The 23,776-nt window shown below is 40.6% G+C and overlaps 1 protein-coding gene and 1 non-coding gene across 2 annotated transcripts in view; both read right to left on the reverse strand.

The window, feature by feature from the left end:
- The window catches only part of ADGRB3 (adhesion G protein-coupled receptor B3), a 600,480-nt gene that overhangs the window by 296,415 nt on the left and 280,289 nt on the right, over nucleotides 1-23,776 (reverse strand). Inside the window, exons 8-10 of the mRNA XM_026654815.1 lie at nucleotides 20,779-20,880; nucleotides 20,206-20,312; nucleotides 180-374 (exon numbers count right to left, since the gene is read on the reverse strand). Of these exons, the coding sequence (XP_026510600.1) occupies nucleotides 180-374; nucleotides 20,206-20,312; nucleotides 20,779-20,880 (404 nt within the window). The remainder of the gene's footprint in view (nucleotides 1-179; nucleotides 375-20,205; nucleotides 20,313-20,778; nucleotides 20,881-23,776) is intronic.
- Nucleotides 21,347-21,419, reverse strand: TRNAK-UUU. The gene has a single exon. It is a non-coding gene; the product is annotated as a tRNA-Lys (tRNA).

Consider the following 23,776-nt stretch of genomic DNA (forward strand, 5'->3'; position numbering starts at 1 on the left):
GACGTTTGTTCACTTAAATGTAGCTGGGTCCTTTTGCCCTATTCATAATTAATGTTTACTGTGCTTCTATTATATCTACTGAGGAGATTTAACTTGCTCTTAGGGCAAATAGATAATGCTGAACATTGACTAAAATACAGCAGCTGAATCATTACCCTGTTCTACAGAATTTCTCTTACCTGGACACCATCAGATGCAGGGATATAACTTGCCCTTTTAAATGTGTCTGTCACATTTCTGAGAATTTCCACAGAAATCAGAAGATCCCCTGCATAAAAGTTTTTCCTCTGAGTTAAATCCAACAGCGTTTTGGTCACCTGGGACATTCCATCACCAGCCAGCATCCTCTGTCCTTTGGCAAGATGCTCTTTAATCTGTGCCAATCAGAAGAGTGAAATAAATATCAGAACCTACTTTACTGCATTTAAAAATGTCTCAACCACAATAAACATAATATAATGCAAACATCCTTAGGAACTTCAAGAATCCCACTGCTCTAACAACCAATGCATTGTTTTTTATTAGGGATGAGACCAAATAACTTTAAAACAGGATAAAATGAGAAGTATATGATTTCTCACCAATCATTAGATCATTTAGTTTGACCTCCTTTATATCACAGGCTATTAGACTTCACACGGTTATCCCTATATTGAGCCCAAAGACTTCTCAATGCCTACTGGCCACAGTGTGATCATGTATTTCCAGTCTTTTCCAGAGCAGCAGCTGTAGAGCCATTGTGCCTGATTCAGATCCAATGGTTCAGGAACCATGTGGGAACAAGGGCCAAAGCAGCCCAAACGGTACTCTTTAAAAGCTTGCAGTATATGCTATCAGCTTTGCCAGTTCAGCTTGGTTGACCAATGTGGAAACAGAGGCAAGGACATGGACCTGTCATTGACCATCCTGTCCCCTTTAAGGGCACTAACATTATTAGAGGTGCAATCCTGGAACAAACCTTGTGCTCAAGAAGTTCAAAAACTGGAACTGTGAATAGCTCCTGTGCAGCAATCAAGGAGAGGGGGCTTATTTTGCCTGCTCACCCCCTGCAGATCTGTGCAGGGCCAGTGAAAAATGTAGCCCATAGTGTGCATAGAGATGGAAGAATATGTCGATCCTTGGTTGGAAGCTGAACTTGTGGATTTCAATTATTTCTAAAGTCAACTCAATATTTAAGTAAGATGTGCAGCATATCACAAAGAGGGATGTCATAAGGCCAGCATGTACTGAAAAAGAATGCAGAGGTTTTAAGAAACCTGCTTTTTGTACCATATGAAAGTGCAAGTTCCTCTGAATCCAAGATAAGTTGAAAAAAGATAAAGTAGCCCGGACAGACCTTCACTTTATCCAAGATAGCTACAGAGGCAACTTAAAAGCTAGCAACCAAACTGACTGACACCACCTCTGAAAATGTACTTTCAATTGCTTTTTATCTTGGCCTGATTACTAACATCCAAAGGAAAGAAGACTGATGTAATGCAATGTGATGGTGGCATGGAATGACGAGGATAAATGTACCCTACATTACCTTCCACTGCCGCCCTTTGTTTTGTTATGTTTTAATTTCAAAGAAGGGAAAAAAACTGTAGCAAAAAATGCAGTACATGAAAATAATCAACAATCTTTTAAGGAAAGTGATATATAAAATTCAAGTACATTCTGACACACAAAATTTAAATATTATTCATACTATAGTATAGTATCATTTGGCTACCTCCTTAAATGCTGTTGAGATACACTAGATACACTCAGCATAGCTGGGTGTTGCGTGCGCAAATGTGGTCGTCTCTAAGCCACTTTGTGGCTTTCCAATTATGGGACGAAACCCCAGCATAATTTAAAAATCAGCCTCAGGCTGCTCCATGTTATGCCCAGCTGCCCACAGCTCCCAGGGACCTTTCCTGTATCAGGAGATTTCCAGAGTGCAGCAGTGCCCTGACAAAGCCCCAGGAATACTCTGGGTATAGAGGCAGCTCTAAACCAGCCAGGGATTGCCCCTATTTTGGGGGGCAGAGGAATGCTCAGTGGTTTTCATCTTCCAGGTTATCAGCTGCTGCAGGCAGAACAGGGTGAGGATCTGATTCTATATGTTAACTACAAGAATGAGGGGATAAAAGCATTATTATTCAGTTTCAACAAACAAGTATTAGTAATATTAATGTAAGCAAATGAATTCTTTAGACAAATGTTTCAGAAGAATGCCTCCTTCAGTGTACAGAAAACTGAAAAGGGTAATTAGGCGAGAAACTTGTTTACAGAATTCATTTTCTTCAGTTTCCATCAGACTTAAGAGAGGGTTTTTAAAATGAGCTTGTAAGAAAACAAACAGTATGAAATGGGCATGAGAAAGGATAGAAGCTCTTGTGATTTAGGCACTGGACTGGGGGGTTGAGGAGACCTGGCTTCAATTCCTGTCGATACCACAGACTTTCTAGGTGACCTGGAGTGAGTCATTTCATCTTTCTATCCTTCAGTTCCTTGTCTCTAATCTTGGGATAATTAAACTTCTCTCCCCCATTGGGGTGACGTGAAATATATCCATTAAGGTTACAAATGCAATGGTGATGGGGACTATATAAGCATCCAGACAAATACTTGCACATGTTGGGAGAGACCGTTCCTGCATTGGCCAAAACCACCGGGGAGGGAAAGTGATTCACATGTGCAAGACAAAAAATATGTAATAGAGACATTGTTCTATCCCTCAGTTTGTTTGCTACTGGCTGTCTTAGCTGCACATCTATAAGTTCACAATAACTGCTTTTCAACAAAACAAACACTGTGAACCCAAATACAGATTCAAGAATCCTTGTCCCTGGCCACATGTCTTCCTTTCCCCTTTTATATTCCATGACACATACACTTGAGAAGCAGCAGAGCTCATAGTCAGAATATGTCAATTCTGTTCTTGACTGTGCTCCTGACTCTATGGCCATGGGCAAGTTACTTAACTTATCTGTACCCCCGCATCCCCACTGGTAAAACAAAGATAATACCTATCTACATAACTGAGAGATGGGGGCTCCAATATGAATTAGCTAGAGTTAAACTTGACTGCATGCTTGTGTAAGAGAGTAAGAACCTTGCTTACATCTCTACCTGGGCTACCTAGACATGGCCACTTCCTTTTGGAAACAAACAAGGAGTGGGTGGGAAGGGTGGTAAAAGGGGGGAGCCTTGTCTCCAGCCCTCCTATGTCTGTGTGGGGGTTGTATGGTAGCAATATATGCTGATATAAAATCTTACTACCCCAGGAGCAAGGGAAAGCAGAGAGGAAATTGTGGCCACAGCTCCCTCATGGAATGCTCCTACTGTAGGGCCTAACAAGAGGCACTATGGGCTGTGTCCTTGTGACAAATTGAGCCCTTGTGACAAAATCTAGCAGTGGCTACCAGCTGCCTAACGATATTATGTTTTTTGTTGGCTTGGCAACAGAGGAGAGTTTTAAGGAGGGATTTGAAAGAAGATGGTGAGGTGGCTTTGAGGTCCCTGAAAGCATCAACAAAGCCACCTGGTTGACCTCTTTGAAGATCTCCTTTGTCTTGATGCCTACTCAGCTACCCACTCAACAGTGGCTAGCTGTGACCACTGCTTATCATGCTGACCACTATTGTCTTATTGTTATCTTGTGTTCCACCCATTCATGTATCCACTGGTCATCTTTCATCTTAGATTATAGATTGTTGGGGGTGGAGACCATCTTTATTCAGCACCTAGCACAGTTGGGTCTTGATCCATGACTGGGGTCCTTAGGCGCTACCACAGTACAAATAATACTAATACAAACACTAATTCCCTTAATGTCTTTAAAGCTCTTGAACATATAAGGCATTGTAGGGGTGTGTTTACGCTACAGAACTTTACAAACCTGGAGCTGTACCAGTGGGAGCCCTAGCACAGACATAGCTCCCAAAGCAAGACACATTTTTACTACATGCTGACATGGTGGTAAAAAAGGTCCCAGCAGCAGGAGCTTTGCCGACACTAGTGTTCTCCCGGGCAATGGGATTTTATAAGACTAAAGAATGGTAAGTATTAGATTTGGGGGCCAAATTTAGGAGTGGCATAAATGGTGGAGGAAGTTACAATATCGTGAGGCAGTGAAAGTGAGTGCAAATAAGTGAGAGTTAGTGGAAGGGTGCAGCAGGAGGAAATAAGAAGCTGTAAGATACAGCAGCCTCCCCACCACCAATGTATCTTAGCAAAATATAATGTATGCTACCATTTACATCACCCCTGATTTGAGTCCGGGCTGCATAGCAAATGTAGTGTGTGTCTGCATGTGATGCAGAAAGCAGTGCAAGATGCTGACTGCCATTTCCATAACTGCACTTTGCCCTTGTTCTCCTACTGTAGTATGGTTCTCAAATCCCCATTGCACCCCTTTCCAGGCCATGCAGGTTCACTGCTATTGTGTGAAACAACTGAGCATATTTTCACAGTACTGCATGAATCTGCAGACAAATACCTTGAATGGATTACTAATGTTAGGCATGTAGCTGCTACACACCACTTTAATCACAGCTAGATCCTCAGCTGGCGTAAACTGGCATAATTCTATTACCTTTAATGGAGCTATGTAAATTTACACCACCTGAGGATCTGGCCCCATATGACTAGTACTCTGCATGTGTACTGTGAGTGACAGTCAGGCTTAATGGGAGTTAGAGATGCCTAGTTATGTCATTCAGATCTGTGAAAAATGTAGCACCTTGGGCACCGTGATTAGGCCGACCTCAGCCCCAGCCTAGCTGCAGCTAGGTGGATGGAAGGATTCTTCCGTCAATGTAGCTACCGCCTTTCAGATGGTGGATTAACTACATCAACCAACAGAAAAATTCCTTCTGTAGACACAGCCTCAGGGTGAGGATACAGATTGTTCTCATCAGAAGGCCCAGACAATAAGAGTTAATATTTTTCTCTACATCCTGGTTATTGTCTATGCCACAGGATTATTCACTGCCTTCCATTGCCCAAGAAAGTTACTCTGGACAACACTCAAGGTCCTTCTAGCATTCTGTGGAGGTCATTTTTTAGTAGCCTTCCAGGCAAGCTCATTGAAAATAAAGTTTATGAGCCAAGAGGTGGTGAAATGAAGCAGCTGTTAAAGTGATACTTCAGTTGTCAGCCCTGCCTCTATGGCATATCTACATACTTGAAAAAATTACTGAACTGTTTAGCTGGACATTGACTCAGAGTTCAACCTGTCTACATCCCTTGATTTGTCAGCATCTATGACCCATCTAAAGGGTATAAAAATTAACCTTGACAATGTCAAACCTAGGCCCCTAGTATCAGACTGATAATTTATATACAGTACTATAGTTACAGCAAATCTGAATAGCTATACTCAGTCTAAAAAGACTCCGAACAACAAATATTTGAACAAATGATAAAAGATTCTAAGTGATCAGTTTAAAGAATCACTAAGAATATTCCCATCCTTTATTTGTTTTTAATTTTGCCATTTGATGACTTGAGTTAATGATTTGGTATTGCTAATACCATTGGCATGTTTTAATGTCGGACCTCTACATAAAAATAAAAAAATAAAAATAAATTAGTTGAAAGAAAAATATACCCTAAAATATTTTTTCTGATCTGCAAAAGATTTTGTTTTGTATCTTCACACCTCAGCTAGTCCTAAATGTTAAAATAATTTAACATTAAAACTTTGTGGAGTCTTAACCTGAGGATTTCAACACACTTAGGGTATGTCTTTTTCTGAATACGTTATAGTGAAATGAGTTGGTGGTGCCAGTCCAGGTCATAGAAGATAGCTGCATATTTAAAAAACCACCACAGCAATTTGCACTCTTATAAAAAATGTGATCAGAGTCTAAGAACTTAATGGACATGGAAACTGAATTTTCTTCTTTTCTCTAGATCAGTGGTTCTCAACCAGGGGTACATGTACCCCTGGGGATATGCAGAGGTGTTTCAGGGGGTACTCAACTCATCTAGATATTTGCCTAGTTTTACAAGAGGCTACATAAAAAGCACTCGCGAAGTCAGTACAAACTAAAATTTCATACAGACAATGACTTATTTAAAATGCTCTATATACTGTACACTGAAATGTAAGTACAATATTTATATTCAATTTTTTTATAATTATGAGGTAAAAATGAGAAAGTAAGCAATTTTTCACTACTAGTGTACTTTTGTATTTTTATGTCTGATTTTATAAGCAAGGAGTTTTTGAGTGAGGTGAAACTTGGGGGTACGAAAGACAAATCAGACTCCCCTGAAATGGGTACAGTAGTCTGGGAAGGTTGAGAGCCACTGCTCTAGATGTGGTCCCTCACAGTTATAACTGGAAGCTCACTGGAAGAAAAATGTAGAAACGGCCAATGCATCGGTTCTGTGGAGTTACTGGATTCTCCTCTCACATGCATCAGGTTTACACCTGTGCAACTCTATTGTCTCTAGTGAACTTACTCTTGATTTACACTGGCATAAATAAGAGGAGAATTGTTTTCACTGTATAGAGCATTTCTGCCCCTGGTGTCATTCAGTTACCAAAACAGTGTATTGAAAGAAAAAGGAGTGTATGAGCATGCATGCCCCAACACAACATACATAGTACTACACATAGTTCACTGGCAAGCTGAATCTTTGCATATAAACCAGACAAACTGTATGTGTTCAGCCCTTGCCGTACAGTGTGTGTTGCAGAAAATCTCAGAAAATCAGCTACTGCTGGTACTGCTCTTGTATATTGTTAGATGAAGAATGATAATTGCCCAGAGGGCTCCTAAATTCTAATTGCCCTCCCTCTATCCCCCAATAGGAGGCTTTCAAGAGATTTTTACAACTGTCACCCATTCCACAGTCTTCTTTTTATTATACTGTTATTAATTGCTTTATTGCCACTAATTCCAGCCCTAAAGCTTTGGTCATCAAAGAAGCATCATGTGCAGCTGCATTCCCCTAGGATTGATTTTGACTACTACATACAAATGCACAAATATAGTAACTGATTTTTAGGGGGTATGCATTGATGCATTCCTTAGTACAGATGGCCACAATTAAGCTTCTACATTTAAGTTCTCCAATAAAATTTATGAATAGGAAGGTTGTAGGATTTTTCTCCAATAGTGGAAGAAATGGTTTTGGGGGACACAATCACAAAAGGAAGTTCCATTTCTTTTGTTTTTCATTTTTGTTCTTGTTCAATTTGTCACTGAGTTTGTTGAACCGGATTTATATGATGTTTTAAGTATTGCCACTTAGAACTGCAATTATCTGTGATTAATTCAGCTCACATTGGAATGCTGCGTGAGAGGTGGTTGGGCTTGTTTTTTTTTTTAAACCAGAGGGCATGTCTTTAAGTTTTTGCGTTATCCATGTATAATGGAAGTTGACAGGAGCAGGAGTTGAGGGGAAAGAGAATGAGGAGTCTGAAAGGTTTGTTTTCATTTTATGACAGACATAGCATTGCTTGGGGGGGGGGGGGGGGAATATCTCATGGCGGGCCCTCCTGAGGGAGCGACCAAAGCTGGGGGGGGAATAGTGAGGGGACGTACTTCGAATAATTTGTCTTTCTTTTTACACAGAACATCCTGTTTCTCAGGAATCCTCCTTAAGCTCTCTCTCTCTCTCTCTCTCTCTCTCTCTCTCGTTAATATAGGCAAATTCTGCATTTATCTGATTATATATTGATGTGGTGGTTGAAATCCTAGTCACCTTGTTTGTGTGTACAAGGTAATCAGAATTTGGCCCCATTTGAGTACATTATTATTATATTACAGAAGTGTCCGGAGACCAAAAGTCAGATTGGGGCTCCATCATGGCACATTGGATACACAGCAAAAACACGGTTCTTGCTCCAAAGAATTTACAATCTAAGTACAAGATGAGAAACAACAGGGAGAAACAGAAAACAGGTGGGGAGAGCAAAAGGTAACAGAGGGATGATTATGTTAAGTGTAATGTACTGTAACCATTGTTTTCCAAGAGCCTAGCCAAATTCCTGAAATCGTTCTGCAAGGTACATTACAGTGAACGGTTTTACTGTGGTGATAGACTTTAAGGAACAACTGCATGAGTGCTTTCTTTATCTAGTTCTTAAATGGCCTTCATCTTTCTTTTCCCCGCTGTAGTGGAGTTCACCTGTCGGCTGCAGTGTTGGTTGGCTCAGAATATCAATGTGATCAGGGAGCACTCAGAGCTGATCACTGCTGTAGCACAACTCAGCATTAGGGAGCAGCGGCAGAAACAACAGGAGAAAAGTTCACTTCACTTTTTTTTTTGAAAGCAGATGTGATAAGAGTGATTGGGGATGGTGAGGCAGGAAACTTTATTGATGTTACATGGGATTTAAAGAGAGGAGGTACAGAAATGGAAGGGAAGAAAGGCAAGGAGATGCAGGGGCTTTGGTGATTTCAACCACCTTTGCACCCTCCTGATCCTGGCTGCCCTGGGAACTGGAGAGGTGCTTGTTGTAATACAGAATGCCCTGGAGGCCTGTCTAAGTTTCAGGAGACTCCCAGGACCATCCAGTATCCCCTGCACAGCCCTGTAGCCCAATCCCTAAGCCTCACCCCAGCACACCTGGGCTTGTGACGGGATCCTCAGGAGGCAGCTTCCTGGGTTACCCACATTGGGGAAACTTCCCACAGCCAGAGTCAGGGCTTTTAGGGCCCTTTTATGCCTCTCTAGTCCTTTCATATGGCCAGCCCAGGGGCCAAAGCAAGGGTCAGTCTTTTTTGCCCTCAGGCTTTCTTTTAATGTAGGATTTCTAGAGGAAAGAGGGGACATAGAGCTTGGAGGGGAAGAGGGAACATTTATGTTTTACTAATTTGAATGTATATTAGAGCAGCAGTTCTGAAACTGGGGACTGCGAGGTTCTGAGGGTATTCCAGGGGTCCGTGGGCAACACTGATCAACTCCTCCCACTCCCTCCCTTAACTCCAAACCAGGAGATTTTAGGTGCTAAAAGTCCGGCAGCGCAACGGGGCTAAGGCAGGCTTCCTGCCTACCTTCACTCTGTGCCACTCCCAGAAGCGGCCAGCATGTCCCTGCGGCCCCTAGGGGAGGGAGGGCAGGGAGGGTCTCCACACGCTGCCCTTGCCCCGAGCTCCAACTCAGCAGCTCCCATTGGCCGGAAACTACCGCCAATGGGAGCTGCGGGGTCGGGGCCTGCGGGCAGGTGCAACGCATGGAGACCCCCTGGCCACCCCCCGCCTAGGAGCCGCTGCCAGAGGGATGTGCCAGTCACTTTTGGGAGCCGCCCGAGGTAAGTGCCGCCCGGGCATAGTCCACACCCCCAACCCCCTGCACCAGCCCAGAGCCCACACCCTGAACCCCCTCCTGCACCCAAACTCCCTCCCATAGCCCGCACCTGCACTCTCTCCCACACCCAAACTCACTCCCTCCCAGAGCCTGCACCCCTCACTTATAGTTGCTAAATGGTAGCCAGTAGTTGCCTTTTTTTTTCTTGGTCCTCTTTTTCTCTTTCTTCACCTGTTGGCTGCTTCCTCATTGAGTTCAGCACAGGGGGGAGCCAGAGACAGGAAATTAAAGGAAGCAAAATGTACAACCAGGGAAAGGGGGAGCACGGATGGCACTGCTCAGGTGTTTTGAGAGATGAGCGAAAAAGCGTATGTTGCAACCTCTTGCCAGCTATGAAGGTGACAGAACAGGGTCTACTGCTGCAACTCCCTGAGCCCACAGGCCTGGGAATGGTAAGATGATTCAACATGAACTAAAGTACGAGTGGGACGGGACAGCAATAAGGGAACTACAAGTTCAAATCACTGCAAAATAACCGAATCTGCTCTACCCTGCAACCACGTAAAAGGAGATGAACCAGTAAACTCGCAGAGGAGGCAATACATTGTCTGGAAGCAGAGCAGTCATTTCATCGAGGAATACACTGACTGGCTGATAAGCTGCCCTTGTAATATAATTTGGAAAAATGAAATCAGTTCTAATGAGCTGCAGCTGAGGCAAATCATTATTCACCTCAGAGTTTGTTTGATCAAATTATATTTCAGCCTACCAATTGCAATATAGTGAATAATATTGCTGAGCAGGAAGCGAAAGCAAAATTATGGCATGAACTAGAAGGAGTAGAAAAGCAATTTTCTGGGATATATTATCATTTTCATATGCAAAAATTCATCTACATAATTCCCAATACACTAGGATGAGAATATACTCATGTAAGCAAACTTGGGAAATGTGGTCTTGATGATACCACTATAAGGTGGATTCATAACTGTTTGAAAGACCATGCTCAAAGAGTAGTTATCATTGGTTCACTGTCAAACTGGCAGAATGTATCTAGTAGGGTCCTGCAGAGGTCTATATGGTACAATTCAAGATTTTCATTAATGACTTGGAAAATGGTGTGGAAAGTATGCTTATAAAATGTGTGGATGACACCAAACTGAGCGGGGTTGCAAGCACTTTGGAGAATTCAACCTTGACAAATGGAGAATTGGTCTGTAATCAAAAAGATGAAATTCAACAAAGACAAGTGCAAAGTACTACGCTTAGGAAGGAAAAATCAAAATTGGGAATAACTGGCTAGGCAATAGTACTGGGAGTTACAATGGATCACAGATATGACTCAACATTGTGATGCAGTTGGAAAAATGCTAATATCACTCTGGTATTAATGGGAGCGTTGTATGTAAGACAAGGGAGGTGGTATTAACAGGAGCGTTGTATGTAAGACAAGGGAGGTAATTGTCTTGCTCTACTTGGCACTGGTGAGTATTTTGTCCAGTTTAGGGCAACAAAAATGGAAAAAGGATTAGAAAACCTGACCTATGAGGAAAGGTTAAAAAAGTCGGTTGTGTTTAGTCTTGAGAAAAGAAGACTGAAGAGAGACCTGATAACAGTCTTCAAATATGGTAAAGAGAATGGTGATCAATTGCTCTTCATATTCATTGAAGGTAAAACAAGAAGCAACCAGATTACTCTCTAGCAATGGAGATTTAGGTTAGGTATTAGGAAAAAAATATCTAATTGTAAGGACAGTTAAGCACTGGAATAGGAAGTTTTTAAGAACAGGTTAGCTGATCACCTGTCAGGGATAGTGTTGGCATTTTTGGTCCTGCCTCAGCATATGAGGCTGATTTAGATGATCTCTCAAGGTCCCTTTCAGCCTTAGATTAATCACCTGAAACTAGTCAGTTATTTCTTATGTGAATCTTTGCTCCCACACTCCCAAGAGTTAACTGTTTTTCTAACTTCATCTCCTCTTTAGAATAAGAGCCTGATTTTCATATATACATGCCTGATTCAGGAGATTAATTACACAAGTTGGCACAAAATACTAGTATTTGGCATCTAAGTGCCTAAATCTGGAATTTTAGTAATCTAATTTTGAAAATTGGGCTCCATTCATTCTTTAAATTAGCTTTAGAAAATAAAAAGAAACAATGGAGAGATTTTCAGATATTTCTGATGACATTCAGAAAGCAAGACATATTATGTGCTTTCATAGACATCACTATTTATTAGCATTTTCAGCACAATATACGCATCTTATGCAGTCTTTGAATGGCCAAGAGCCACTTCAAGGAATTTCACTTTAGGTGCACAGGTTACTCTATCTTTGATGTGGAGCAGTGAAATGTTATCAAGACTATCTTGTCTTTTCCAAAAGCTACGTTTGCTCTGGAGAACGATTTTTAATGGTCCCCATGGACAAGTCATTTGAGCTAGTGATGAATTCATGGTAACTCCCCCTTTCTAAGTCTTTGAGAGGTTGGTGGTGGAGTCAATGCTAGTTTTGGTGTCTGATCATTTTCTTAGGGGTACAGGCAGAGGTTAAGTGTTGATTCTTTAAGATCAGTGAGCATCATTGGTCATAGCTTCACCCATTCCTTCCAGAAAGCTCCCATAGGGTTATGATGAGTAATTGCTCTTCCATCCCAAACCATTCTACTCTTGTCCTACATGTTCTGCACTAGCCACCATTTCATGTACAGATGCTGTTTAATGTGGCTACCATCTGTAGAGCTGGTCAGGATATCAAAAATACTTCTTCCCCATTTCCTTGTCCCAACACTTGCGTTCAAGCTGTTGGTCTCAGAAGTGGGTGTTTATTCAAAGGAACCAGCTGCAAGATATTCTCAGTGGTAGACTCTTAGCACTGTAATCCTCTCACTGCATATCCAGTGGTGGGCAACCTGCAGCCTGTCAGGGTAATCTGCTGGCGGGCCTCCAGACAGTTTGTTTACATTTGCATGGCCACCCACAGCTCCCAGTGGCTGCGGTTCGCTGTTCCTGGCCAATGGGAGCTGCGGGAAGCTGTGTGGGCCACAGGGATGTGTTGGCTACAACTTCCTGCAGCTCCCATTGGCCAGGAATGGTGAACCATGGCCCCTGGGAGCTGCGCGCGGCTGTGCAAATGTAAACAAACTGTCTGGTGGCCCACCAGCAGATTACCCTGATGGGCTGCGTGTGGCTGATGGGCTGCAGGTTGCCCACCACTGGTCTAGTCTGTCCAGTTGTGATGCAAAGAACAATTCTCTGTCACGGCATTTCACTGATTGTAGGTGGTGGGACTGCCTTTCAAAATTACTCTCCTGGCTGCTAATCCTGATTCTGATTCTGGTCCTTCAGGGAGTCTGATCCATTCATTGTAGAGATTTCTGAAGCATATGCCCTTGATTATCTTCTTTATCTAAATGATGTAAGAAGTACCCATAAATCAGCAGGAGGTCAAACCTATAGCTTCTAGGCCAGATCCAGCCCACTTTATGTATTTACGTGTACTGCAAGACATATTCAGAATGTAAGGTTTCACTTAAAAACAGAAGTTTCTAGACCTCACGGCTGGTGAAGAACATCTAGTATGAACTGAGTGAAACTGAAGAAGTGTAACCTTCCTGAGTCAGTGAACAGTGGAAACAATGAATCAGAGATGTGAACTGTCTGACATGCAGCTGATGTCATTAGAGTTCCAGCTCTTATGCCCAGTGATGACACTTCAGTGTCATCATTAATAATTTCATGGTTGATTGTTTTAGAGGCTAGAGTATGGAAAAGGGAGCAACTCAACTGGAAGATGCAGCAAGAAAGGAAATGCAGTGAGAACAGAGGAAGCACACCAAGACTGAGAAGAGGGAGAAAAAGAGAATGAAGGATGGGGAAGCAATAATTTATTATGAATAAAAATAATAATAAATGGCAATCAAAATTTAGTTATTACATAAAAAACATATTCTACCCCTGGTCTTTTGCGTAAACCTTCATTAATATCAGTGAATGTTTTGATGTGCACTGACAGTAGTATATAGCTCTCAATATCTGATGGTAGAGGGGTCTGTAATGTAGAAGACAAAACGCATAACAAGATACAATGGCTGGAAGCTGAAGCTAGACAAATTCAGACTAGGAATAAGGTGCAAATTTTTAGCAGTGAGGGTAATTAACCATTGAAACAAGTTATCTAGAGATGTGATGCATTCTCCATCATATGAAGACTTTAAATCAGGACTGGATATCTTTCTAAGCAATATGCTGTATTTCAATTTATAACTAGATAATCAAAATGGTCCCTTTCTGGCCTTAAAAGGCTACAATTCAATTAATACCCTTGTCCACAAACCACAATGAAAACTAGAATTTGGCACTCTTTACTTCATGAGTTTGTGGCAAGAATAATGGGTACTTTTTATACTGTTATATAAAATAATTAATGCATAATAATGTAACTCCTTGAAATAAAAAGAATGTCACACACTTGATTTTGAACTCTGACATACCACAAGCTAGAAGTCAGATGGCAGTTTGGTGGCCTCCCACAGCTGAAACACATGTATTTTCCATGTCTTTTGATTCAGAGTCATGCGTACCATGACAAACAGCAATTCCTATTAATTCTCAATTTGGAATTTCTCATCGTGACAGTAAATGAGATATGACAAAGTATCTTTCAAAGGAGTTAAGTGGTATTTAGATATTTAGAAAATGTTTTCAACTACTGTGAATTTATATTTCAAATTTTTTGGTTGGAACCTTGTTTTACATTAGGAACATAAATATATATCAGAAAATACTAATCTAAATTAACAATGTAATGATAATTTCAGGTAGTGAAGTAACAAATGCATCTATTTTTAGGTGTGTGTTTCTAGACTCCAATGATGTAATAACAAAATACATGTAAAACATGCTCAGAAAAAGGGCAAGTAATTGATTGAACTGTGGACCATATGATTGCAGAGTGCAAAGAATAGCATTTATCATTTTACATATTCAAAGTATAGCGTCATACTAAAATTAATCCTCATTAAGCTCTGCAAGTATTATCAGGAGAGCTGACCAAATAATTTCCCAAAAGTTTATTTGACAGATTTTGGCATCTTTTTGTCCCTTAAATTATTCAGTGAATGATTTTTCACATTATTCAACCAGCTGTCTAAGATGGTCAAACATTATTTGTTGAAGTGATTTGATGATTGTTTTGTGCCAAATGTTGAATAAATTATTCCTGAATAACTGGCTCCATTATTCATCCAGCTCTAATTATTATCCCCATTTTACAAATGCTGAAAACAGACACAGACAAATTATGAAAATTCTAAAGAGTGGCTGGAAGGTGGCACACACCAGACAAAAGTTTCTAACAGGAAGGTATAAGGGATGTTGGTGGCACACTCAGATGGGGATACTGCTCATCTTATACCCTCGTGTTAGCTGGTTTTCCTGTAAATCTCTTTCAATACCCTCAGCCTGGAGGTATAAGGCTTCTGGAGCTGTGGAGTGGTGAATTCACTGCCAATCCCCACACCACATCCCACACTATTTCTCTAAACTGCCATGGGGAGAGGCACCATACAGAACAGGGAGTGCAGAGTTAGAGAGAAAATAGCCCCACTCCCCCACAACCCATGGAAGTTCGGCTTTATTTGGACTTTCTACATTCTGAGGGGGAGAGGAACAATGGTCCAGTAATTAGGGCTGTAGCTTTGGACTTTGGAGACCACAGATCAATTCCCTGCTCTGCCACAGACTTCCTGCATAACCTTGGGTCACACTTAGTCTGTGCCTCAGTTCCCCACCTGTAAAATGGGGATAATAGCACTATTGTGAGGATAAATTAAAAACCTTGAGGTGCTTAGATACTACAATAATGGGGGCTATATAAGTACCTTAGATAGATATAGCTAGGGTGACCAGACAGCAAGTGTGAAAAATCGGGACAGGAGGTGGGGGGTAATAGGAGCTTATATAAGAAAAAGACCCCAAAATAGGGACTGTCCCTATAAAATCAGGACATCTGGTCACCCTATATATAACAGTAGATAGGCCTAGACTGTATCATTCTACTATGAACATGCCTCCTTTCTTCTACCACATTTGGAACACTGAACACTCCTAATGTGTGTTGGGGCAGACCAGCATTTTTGCTCTGATGTGTGCAGGGCCAGTAATTCTGCCTGGTCCTTCTGCAAGCCACGTACGGTGAGGAGAGCTCTTCATTGTATACCGTGTAAGGGTTGGACACAGTCTGTTTCTACTTAAAGTCATGTGGGTATTTTTAGCTCCAGTAATTCCACTACCTTTGGCAAAGAGATTTTCAAATGCATTTTGTGATAAAAAGATTGGACCAAATTACATAGAAACCGTACTTGCCATTATTACAAGGCTTGGGTTGAACTGAACAATATGCAAATTCTAACATGCCTCCTACTACTTCATTTTAATACTATCTATAAAGGGATAAATCCCTGTCTACACAGGTGAGTAAAGGAGAAAAAATATAAAGAGCCACAAGTCTTTGCGTGAAAGCAGTGCAACTAAAATGTGTGTCCTACAGGTAATCTTCCTAGGCATACATGACACAGTGTTGGATAACTCCCATTAAAGAGACAGCACACACAATGTTCACTCAAAGGGTTCAGGCTGAGGGGAACAGTTAGTACAAAATGTGGTGATGTGTTTAGGGACTCTTTGGAAAGTGTATGTCCAGTAAAGAGTAGTAAAAAGCTCTCTGCAGCACAATGAGACCGGCCTGCATATCACAGCCTGCCCTAGGATGGCAGGATTTGTCCTACTAGCCTCACTTTACAGCACGCTGAGCTAGGAGCTGCAGCCCATATGCTGGCTTTGATGTTTACACCAGGATTTTATCCTATGGGTGCATTCCTGACCCCACTGAAGTCAGCATGAGTTTTGCCATTGATATCCATGGGACCAAGATTTCATCCTGAGGCTACATTTACATTGGAGCTGGGAGGTGAGATTCCCAGCTCACGTGACCATACCCAGGCTAGCTCTGCTTGAGCTAGCGAGATAGCATGCCCGAGCCACCGCCTGTGCTACCCCAGCTACACTCTATATTTAGCACCCCACCTCGAGCAGAGCTAGCACAGGTACATCTACACAAGGAATCACATCACCCGGCTCAAATGTAGATGTAGCCATAGTTTGTGTAAAGTATTGTTCACATACTGCATTTAAATTGCAGTAACTCTACTTCAAGAATGTCATTTATTTCAGAACTGTATAACTTCTTATTTTGTACATTTAGGACCTGATTTTTTTTTAAAGGGATTCAGCTGAGTCTCAGATTTTTAGGATGCATTTCATAGCACTTGAATGTATAATGACCCGATCACTGCTGCTCTCATTTGTAAAGGAATATGACTGGTAAGATACGCACACTAAAATATTTCATAAATGCTTTTGTAAATGTACACGTGTATTGTAGCAATGCTGTCCATCAGAATTTACCTTACAAAACTCTGTTTTCAGGGATACCAACCCTAACATATGTATCAGGGAGAGAGGACAATCCTCCACTCCCAAGGGCTTTTCCATCTCTCTCTTCCTTAACATTCAGTTGCACTCTGAGCAGCACCATGGAGTTCAACAGGTTGATAATTTATTTTTAAAGTAAGTGTAAAAGAAACCCATTTGTCTCCTTTAATTTGCATGTGTACCAACTTAGCACTCAGATAAGATGCTTTTTAGATGCGTGTGTAACTTAAAAGAAGATTTCGTTATTTTTAAATGTTCTTTGCCAAAACATTATTTCACAATATGGACTAATCTTTTCTAATATTTTGAAAAAGAAAATTTATAAAAGAATGGATATAAATCTGCTCTGGGGGATGTAATGTTTAACAATGACACCTTTTTGCCAAAAAGGATTTTCTGGGACTCCATAAACTATCAGGGCCTCTTCCTTCTTAGCCAAATAAGTCACACTGTTGAAAAATCATGTGAGTCCTGGTAATCCTCTAATGCCCTTCCCATGATTCCCCCCGAAAGGACAGATGAGTTCTCCCTTAAGAACTCATCTCAGCACAAAGAACCATGGGTTATGTCCCTACACACACACTGGTGAGTGCAGAAACAGAAAGGATACTAGTATCAGAGGGGTAGCTGTGTTAGTCTGGATCTGTAAAAAGCGACAAAGAGTCCCGTGGCACCTTATAGACTAACAGATGTATTGGAGCATAAGCTTTTGTGGGTGATACCCACTTCGTCAGACGCATGGCGTATTCACCCACGAAAGCTTATGCTCCAATACGTCTGTTAGTCTATAAGGTGCCACAGGACTCTTTGTCGCTTTTTACAGAAAGGATACTGTAATAGGAGCATGGCTTTGCTGTGGGAATGCTCACACTCAGGCTAGGATAACCCAGATGCTCAGGTCTAGGTGCCAATCACCTGGGTTAACTGCCCAGTATAGAAACACCCTTAGTCTAAAAGTGTCAGCTTTATTTCATGTATACCTGATAAAATTTGTTTAACCCTTTCAGTATTTCATATGTAACACTTCAACTTCTGTACATGTCACTGAATGCAACATTCTAGGTTTTGTTTTGTGGCTATTCTATTTGCCTTTGCTCCAAAATGATAGGTTCAGTGAATTCCATCAGGCTGTGGATGATTTAACAGCTATTGAATTTTGAAATACTAACGATCCCATCAGATATTCCGTAGTCTGCTGCACTGAATTGTTCAGGTGTGGAATGTGCCTATGCCATCACAGCAGTAACAGACACTTTTAAACAAAACAAAACAAAATACTTAAAACTCCAAGAGTGAAGTCCTGGCCCCAGTGAAGTCAATTGCAAAACTTCTAATGCCTACAGTGGAGCCAGGATTTCACCGCAAGTCAGAACCAATATGAAAATTTTGAATAATTTAGATTTTTCTGATCTGAATTATTTCCATGGCAAGAGATATTTGTAACACAATCGACCACTGTGAATGTTATTAAAAACTGGACATGTATCACCCTCAGTTGTTAAATATGCAGTATTTTCAAGAAGAGGCAATATATTAGAATCGCTGCAACTGTCCACTTGTAATGGATATCACTGTAAAGTGTGTCTAAACTGCAACACCGTAATAGGAAAAGAGGAAAGAAACCAATGCACTTGCAGCACATTATTTATCTACTGGGAAATTACCAAGATGTTTTATACAAAAAGATACATGATTAAATCATAGCACTTAGCCACGGCACTGCAGTAGGCGTGATGCAGAGCCACTTCACCCCAGAGAGACATTCTGCCTTAAAGTGAAGCTTCCCAGTTGTGCAGGGGGAGGGTATAATCTCTGACATCCCTTTAAGGGGCACAACACAGCTGGTGCTTGGAGGGGTGGAAGCATGTCTCCACCTACTCTGTGCCCCTCCCCACCACTTTTCCATTGAGGTGCACCCAGGTGAAAGGAACTAAGTACCATCTCTTCTGCTCCTTCAAGCACAGAGGCTGCGATTCTGGGCAGCGCACCTGCAGGTCAAGGAAGGAATGGACCAGAGGCTCCTTACTCCATTGTGCCACCTGCTATATCTCAAATGTGTGCTGCCACGCAAGGACCAGCTATAATCAAGCCCATAATTTTCCTTTATTTCTGAAAGGTCCCCAAAATACAGTTTGCATCATTTTTAATACACTGCAAGATCCTGTCTCTAGTACTTTGATACTGTATTTATCAAGGCTGCTATAGTACTCATTTGCAGTAGGTTTGCACAGAACATATTGATATTAATTGGCAGATTATTTTTAAGTATACAGAAAACAGGTTCCATGTTTTAAAAACTTTAAAAATACCTAATTGCAAATAATTACAAGCCGTATTGTTTGCTCTGCTCTCCTGAATGAAAGGTAGAGGGATACCACAACTCTCAGCCAGGTGCATGCAGAAGAGGGGAGGTCTGGTCTAGCACAGGTGCTTTCTCCTTGTCTGAGTTTAAAAATAATGCTTCTGTTGGCTAATGCTAAAACTGCAGCCCTTGTCTCAATTAAGTTGGAATCTAATGAAACAGAAAGGCAGCTCAGGGGAATTCATCACCATCTCCTCCAGGTGGGAAATCAGATTCAGCCACCAGATTGTTAAGCACATTACATGAGTGTTGCGCTTGGTTGAGAGGCTGGGAAGTAGTCATATTCCTTCACAAACACACAGCTGTTAGTGCCCCTCTGTTGAATGATTAATGGAGCAGCATTAACGGTGACCTTTGAAAGAGGAGGGGGAGTAATAAGGGTGTCAGGAAAATATATCTTGGGAAGAAAAAAAAATGAGTGTCCATGAGACTCTTAAAATGGGCTCTGCACGCACTGGAGTGACCTGGCAGAGTCCTTAACTGGGAAAACAGAATTTAAAAATACATTTAGGAAGACATTGTTAATATATTTATACATTATATCTTGTCAAGAAACCTTTCTATGTATGTTTGAAAAGCATATCATATTGCTTCATGGGGTTATTTATTTTGTTTGCAATCCAGTGCAGTATTTTTACCCTTCAACTGTTTTTCCTTTTAATTCACCTAAAGTGGAAGTTCAGAATTTGATATCAGAAGAAGGCATCATAGTTCCTCACTTGCTAGCATGCAATCAACAAATGTAAAGAATTATAACATGACCTTAGTAGGTTGAATTCCTGCAAATCTCATTAATTCCGATCTCATTTGCTAATAAGCCTAAAATATGTGCCTTTACCCCAAGGACCTCAATAAAAATTTTATACAATGAAAAAGGGAGCCTTCATCATTCTTTTCACTGCTACAGTGAGACAAAGGGATCTTTAATTCAAACAGCAGCAGATATACAGGATCAAAATTATATACATTGGATATAAATTATCCTTCCTCAAGTCTCCCCCACCCCTATTCCTCATGAGAAGTCTGACTGAAGGGTAAACAGTTAAATGCTTATATGGTGATGATTAGCAAAGAATAAACAGAGCAAGTACTAAAGCTGGCTTTGCACCTACTGAATGCTGCAAGTGTCTGTACTCATTTGATATGCATCTAGCAAAGCTTGGATGTTCCCAGAAGGCCACTCCATGAACACTGAGAGAGCAGCGTCTGCTAGTGGTGCCTGTGAGTCATAAAGAACAGAGAAAATATTTATATAACTGAGAATAGTCAGAGTGAACAAAGCTTCCGTAGGATACATTCTATATTATTTTAGAGCATACACAGAAACAATTTCATGCAAATGAGCATCAGCAGCATTCAAAGAGCAATACATGTTATGTTATGTTATGTTATGTTCTTACTAATATCTTATGTTATGTTTCTGTAACAGATTTGCTGTGTCATATAATTGGCATTTAGGAGTTTTAATTAGAAGGCTTTATGGTCTGCTTGATTTTCAGCAAACTGCCTGATACATCCTGGCAATTAATTATTACTCATTATATTATATATGTTTATATATTTCACTGTAGTATATGGGCAATGGTTAAATGTGTTTGAACGCAGGTGGAAGGGCAGTTTTAACAAAAAATAAAACAGTTTTCCCCCCTCTATTGTCAGCATGTAAATTTGATGTACTACTGTACCTGTGGCATTGAGAGGACATCGATTGAATGCCATGTCACCAGCTGGGGTCCTTTTCCACACCATTGACATCAAATAATCTTCAGGACATATTTCATAAGGTGCTGTGATTGAAAAATGAGTATTTGAATATAGGCTTTTGTAAAATGTATACATTGTGTATCAGAAAAAATACATCCTCAGCCTTAACCCCATACTCTCTGAGAAATGCAGATTGTTGTCTTTAGGGGCTTATTTTAACATGCTTTAGCACATAAATGTAAAATCTCCTTTGATTTTTGTATAGGATCTCTCTTCCTGCTGGGCTTTCATTTCACAATCTGTGGAATTTACTCTCTCTCGCCTACATACATACATATTAAATTAAATTAATGGAGATATCCTATCTCCTAGACCTGGAAGGGACCTTGAAAGGTCATCGAGTCCAGCCCCCTGCCTTCACTAGCAGGACCAAGTACTAATTTTGCCCCAGATCCCTAAGTGGCCCCCTCAAGGATTAAACTCACAATCCTGGGTTTAGCAGGCCAATGCTCAAAGCACTGAGCTATCCCTCCCCCCAATAACTTCTGTTGCCCAAACAGGGACATGAACCCTGGACCCTCAGATTAAAAGTCTGATGCTCTACCGACTGAGCTATCCAGGCAATATGCAATATTAACTCTTTTAAAAATATACCACATTGTACCAGTTTCTATTTAAAACATTTTGTCTCTGTTGCAAATCAGTATGGTTAACAGACATGAAAAATGCAGAAAACTCTTTAAGGCTTTTGTGGGTTTTTTTTAAACTTTAGTTGCACCCAAAGCAATTATTTTAAAGCCATTGCTGAAACATTAAATGTGATAAGCATGTCAATTGTGAAGCAGATATTCTGGAAACAAGAGAGTAGGTCACTACTTCTTTTGAAATGGCTTTCATTGCAATTGTGTTGTTAGCGAGTGAGGCCAATAATGTGACGCAGAGTGGCTATAAGCCAAAATGACCTTTACTGATTATCACAAAAAAGTTTTTAAAAGGAAAGGAAATTACTTTCACATTCCCATGGTAACAGACTCCTACTAGCAAATATGGACAAGGTAAAAGAAAACTACACTGGTAGCATTTTCACATAATCAAGACTTCTAGATTCCTTTTGGTGTTCAATATTTTTGTTGTAGTTTCCCAGTTTGTATTTTTTTGAATATATTAACTCTAAAAAGTCCCCATTTTGACAGATGTCTAACCATTTGAAGTGATGCAAAACACTAGCAGCTCAAATCATTCCAAGAGTAGCAGAGAAAAATGGGGAATACTTTCCTTCTATCATTGTCTGTATTGGAATAGAAACTATGGCCTTTTGTACTAAATGTGGTATATACTCATAATAAGAAGTCCCTTCCTCAAAGTGCTTGCTAGACACGATAAAGGGTTAGAGAAATGAAGTATAATTATCGCCACTTTCCAGATAGGGAAGTGAGGCACGAAGGGATTAAAGGACTCATGATGGCTATACAGGAAAACTATGGCTGAGGCAGGAATTGAACCCCAGTGTCTTGAGTTCAACTCCAATTCCTTTTCCACAAGACAACCCTTTCCCTATACATCTACTGACAAAACTATGCAGAAGCAGTGAACTCTGTCTTTGTGGATGACAAAGAGCTCCTTGCAGATGGCTCAGTGATACTAATATGAATCACAGTCGTTCCGAAAATTGCTTGCTAAATTTGCCTAGGCATCAGCACTCCTTAATCGTAAGTCAAGGAAAGTTGATGATGCTAGAGAAGCAAGAATATCCCTTAATGGCAAAACCCTAAGAAAGTGAGCTGTTTCACTTATCCAGAATGCTAATTTGCTTCAGATAAGGCAGTCTAAAAGTGAACTCATGAGGCCAATGTTCTAATGGGGGAAAGCAAGGGATTCATGATAAATGAGGAACATCTGGTGACATAAGCATGTTCAAATTACTGTCATACTTTAACCTTGTGAAAAAAAAGAAAGTTAAGTGATGGTCTTTGGGCTCTGAAGACTGACACAGCCTACCCAGGTGCTGACTTACAACTGACTTTCTTTTTTGTAGGGGTCTTCGCCCTTTATATTGACTACATAATGTCTAATTTGGCTTTACAAGCTTGCTCAATCTGTTTTATTCCAGTTCAGTCTCCATCCAATACTCAAACAAACAGATCATATAGAATCACAGAGTGAAGGTTGCTTGGATGCTTTTGAGGCAGAAATTCTCTCTTTATAGTTTAAATAGGGTAAATAGGGTAAATTTGCATTAGTTTAAAATAAATTTTCTTGAGCCTTTTAGGGTTAGAAGTGTTAGTTCCCATTTAGAAGCAACAGTACAAGATAATACCATTTATATTTTTGAAGATGATTTTATGTAAAGAAAAGTTGTCATGGTACTTTGGTTGATGGACATTTTGTGGGAAATTCCATATCTGGGGGTGAAGCAGCGAATATTTCTCTAGAAGGTTAGTATAAAAAAAGTGGCTGTTTGACACTGTTCAGGAGGTTAGAAAGTTATTACATAATTCTGCAATTTATTACGTGGCTCTAAAATTTATCACATGAATTAATACTTCATATGTGTAGGTGATGTGTGATAAATTACAGGGCCATGTGATACATTATAGAGTCCTTTGATAAATTAATTGATCATACATGTTAGACCACTTCATATGTTCACTAATCTATCACCTCAGGACTTACTTTCACATGCCAAACTCCTTCCCCTTCCAAATGTTGAATTTTATATGTGTGTGGCCAAATGTAATTTATACATTTTATTTGAGAGAGCGTTGAAGGTAGAAAATGTGTGGAGACCTTTCAACTATTTGGAAGTGTTCCAAGGTACTGTATTTTAAGTAGGAAGTAAAACAGACTGAGAACAGTACTGACCTATTTTGGTTCTATTTGTAGTGGCTAAATTACATGCGTGTGGGTGTTTTTTCACAGAATTCAAACCTTCTGCAGTGCACGAAGCTTAGCGCTCCACTCCTCAGCTACAGCTTGGGG

This window comes from Terrapene carolina, unplaced genomic scaffold (genome assembly GCF_002925995.2).
Source record: "Terrapene carolina triunguis isolate 2854851 unplaced genomic scaffold, T_m_triunguis-2.0 Scaffold42, whole genome shotgun sequence".
NCBI classification, from domain to species: domain Eukaryota; kingdom Metazoa; phylum Chordata; order Testudines; family Emydidae; genus Terrapene; species Terrapene triunguis.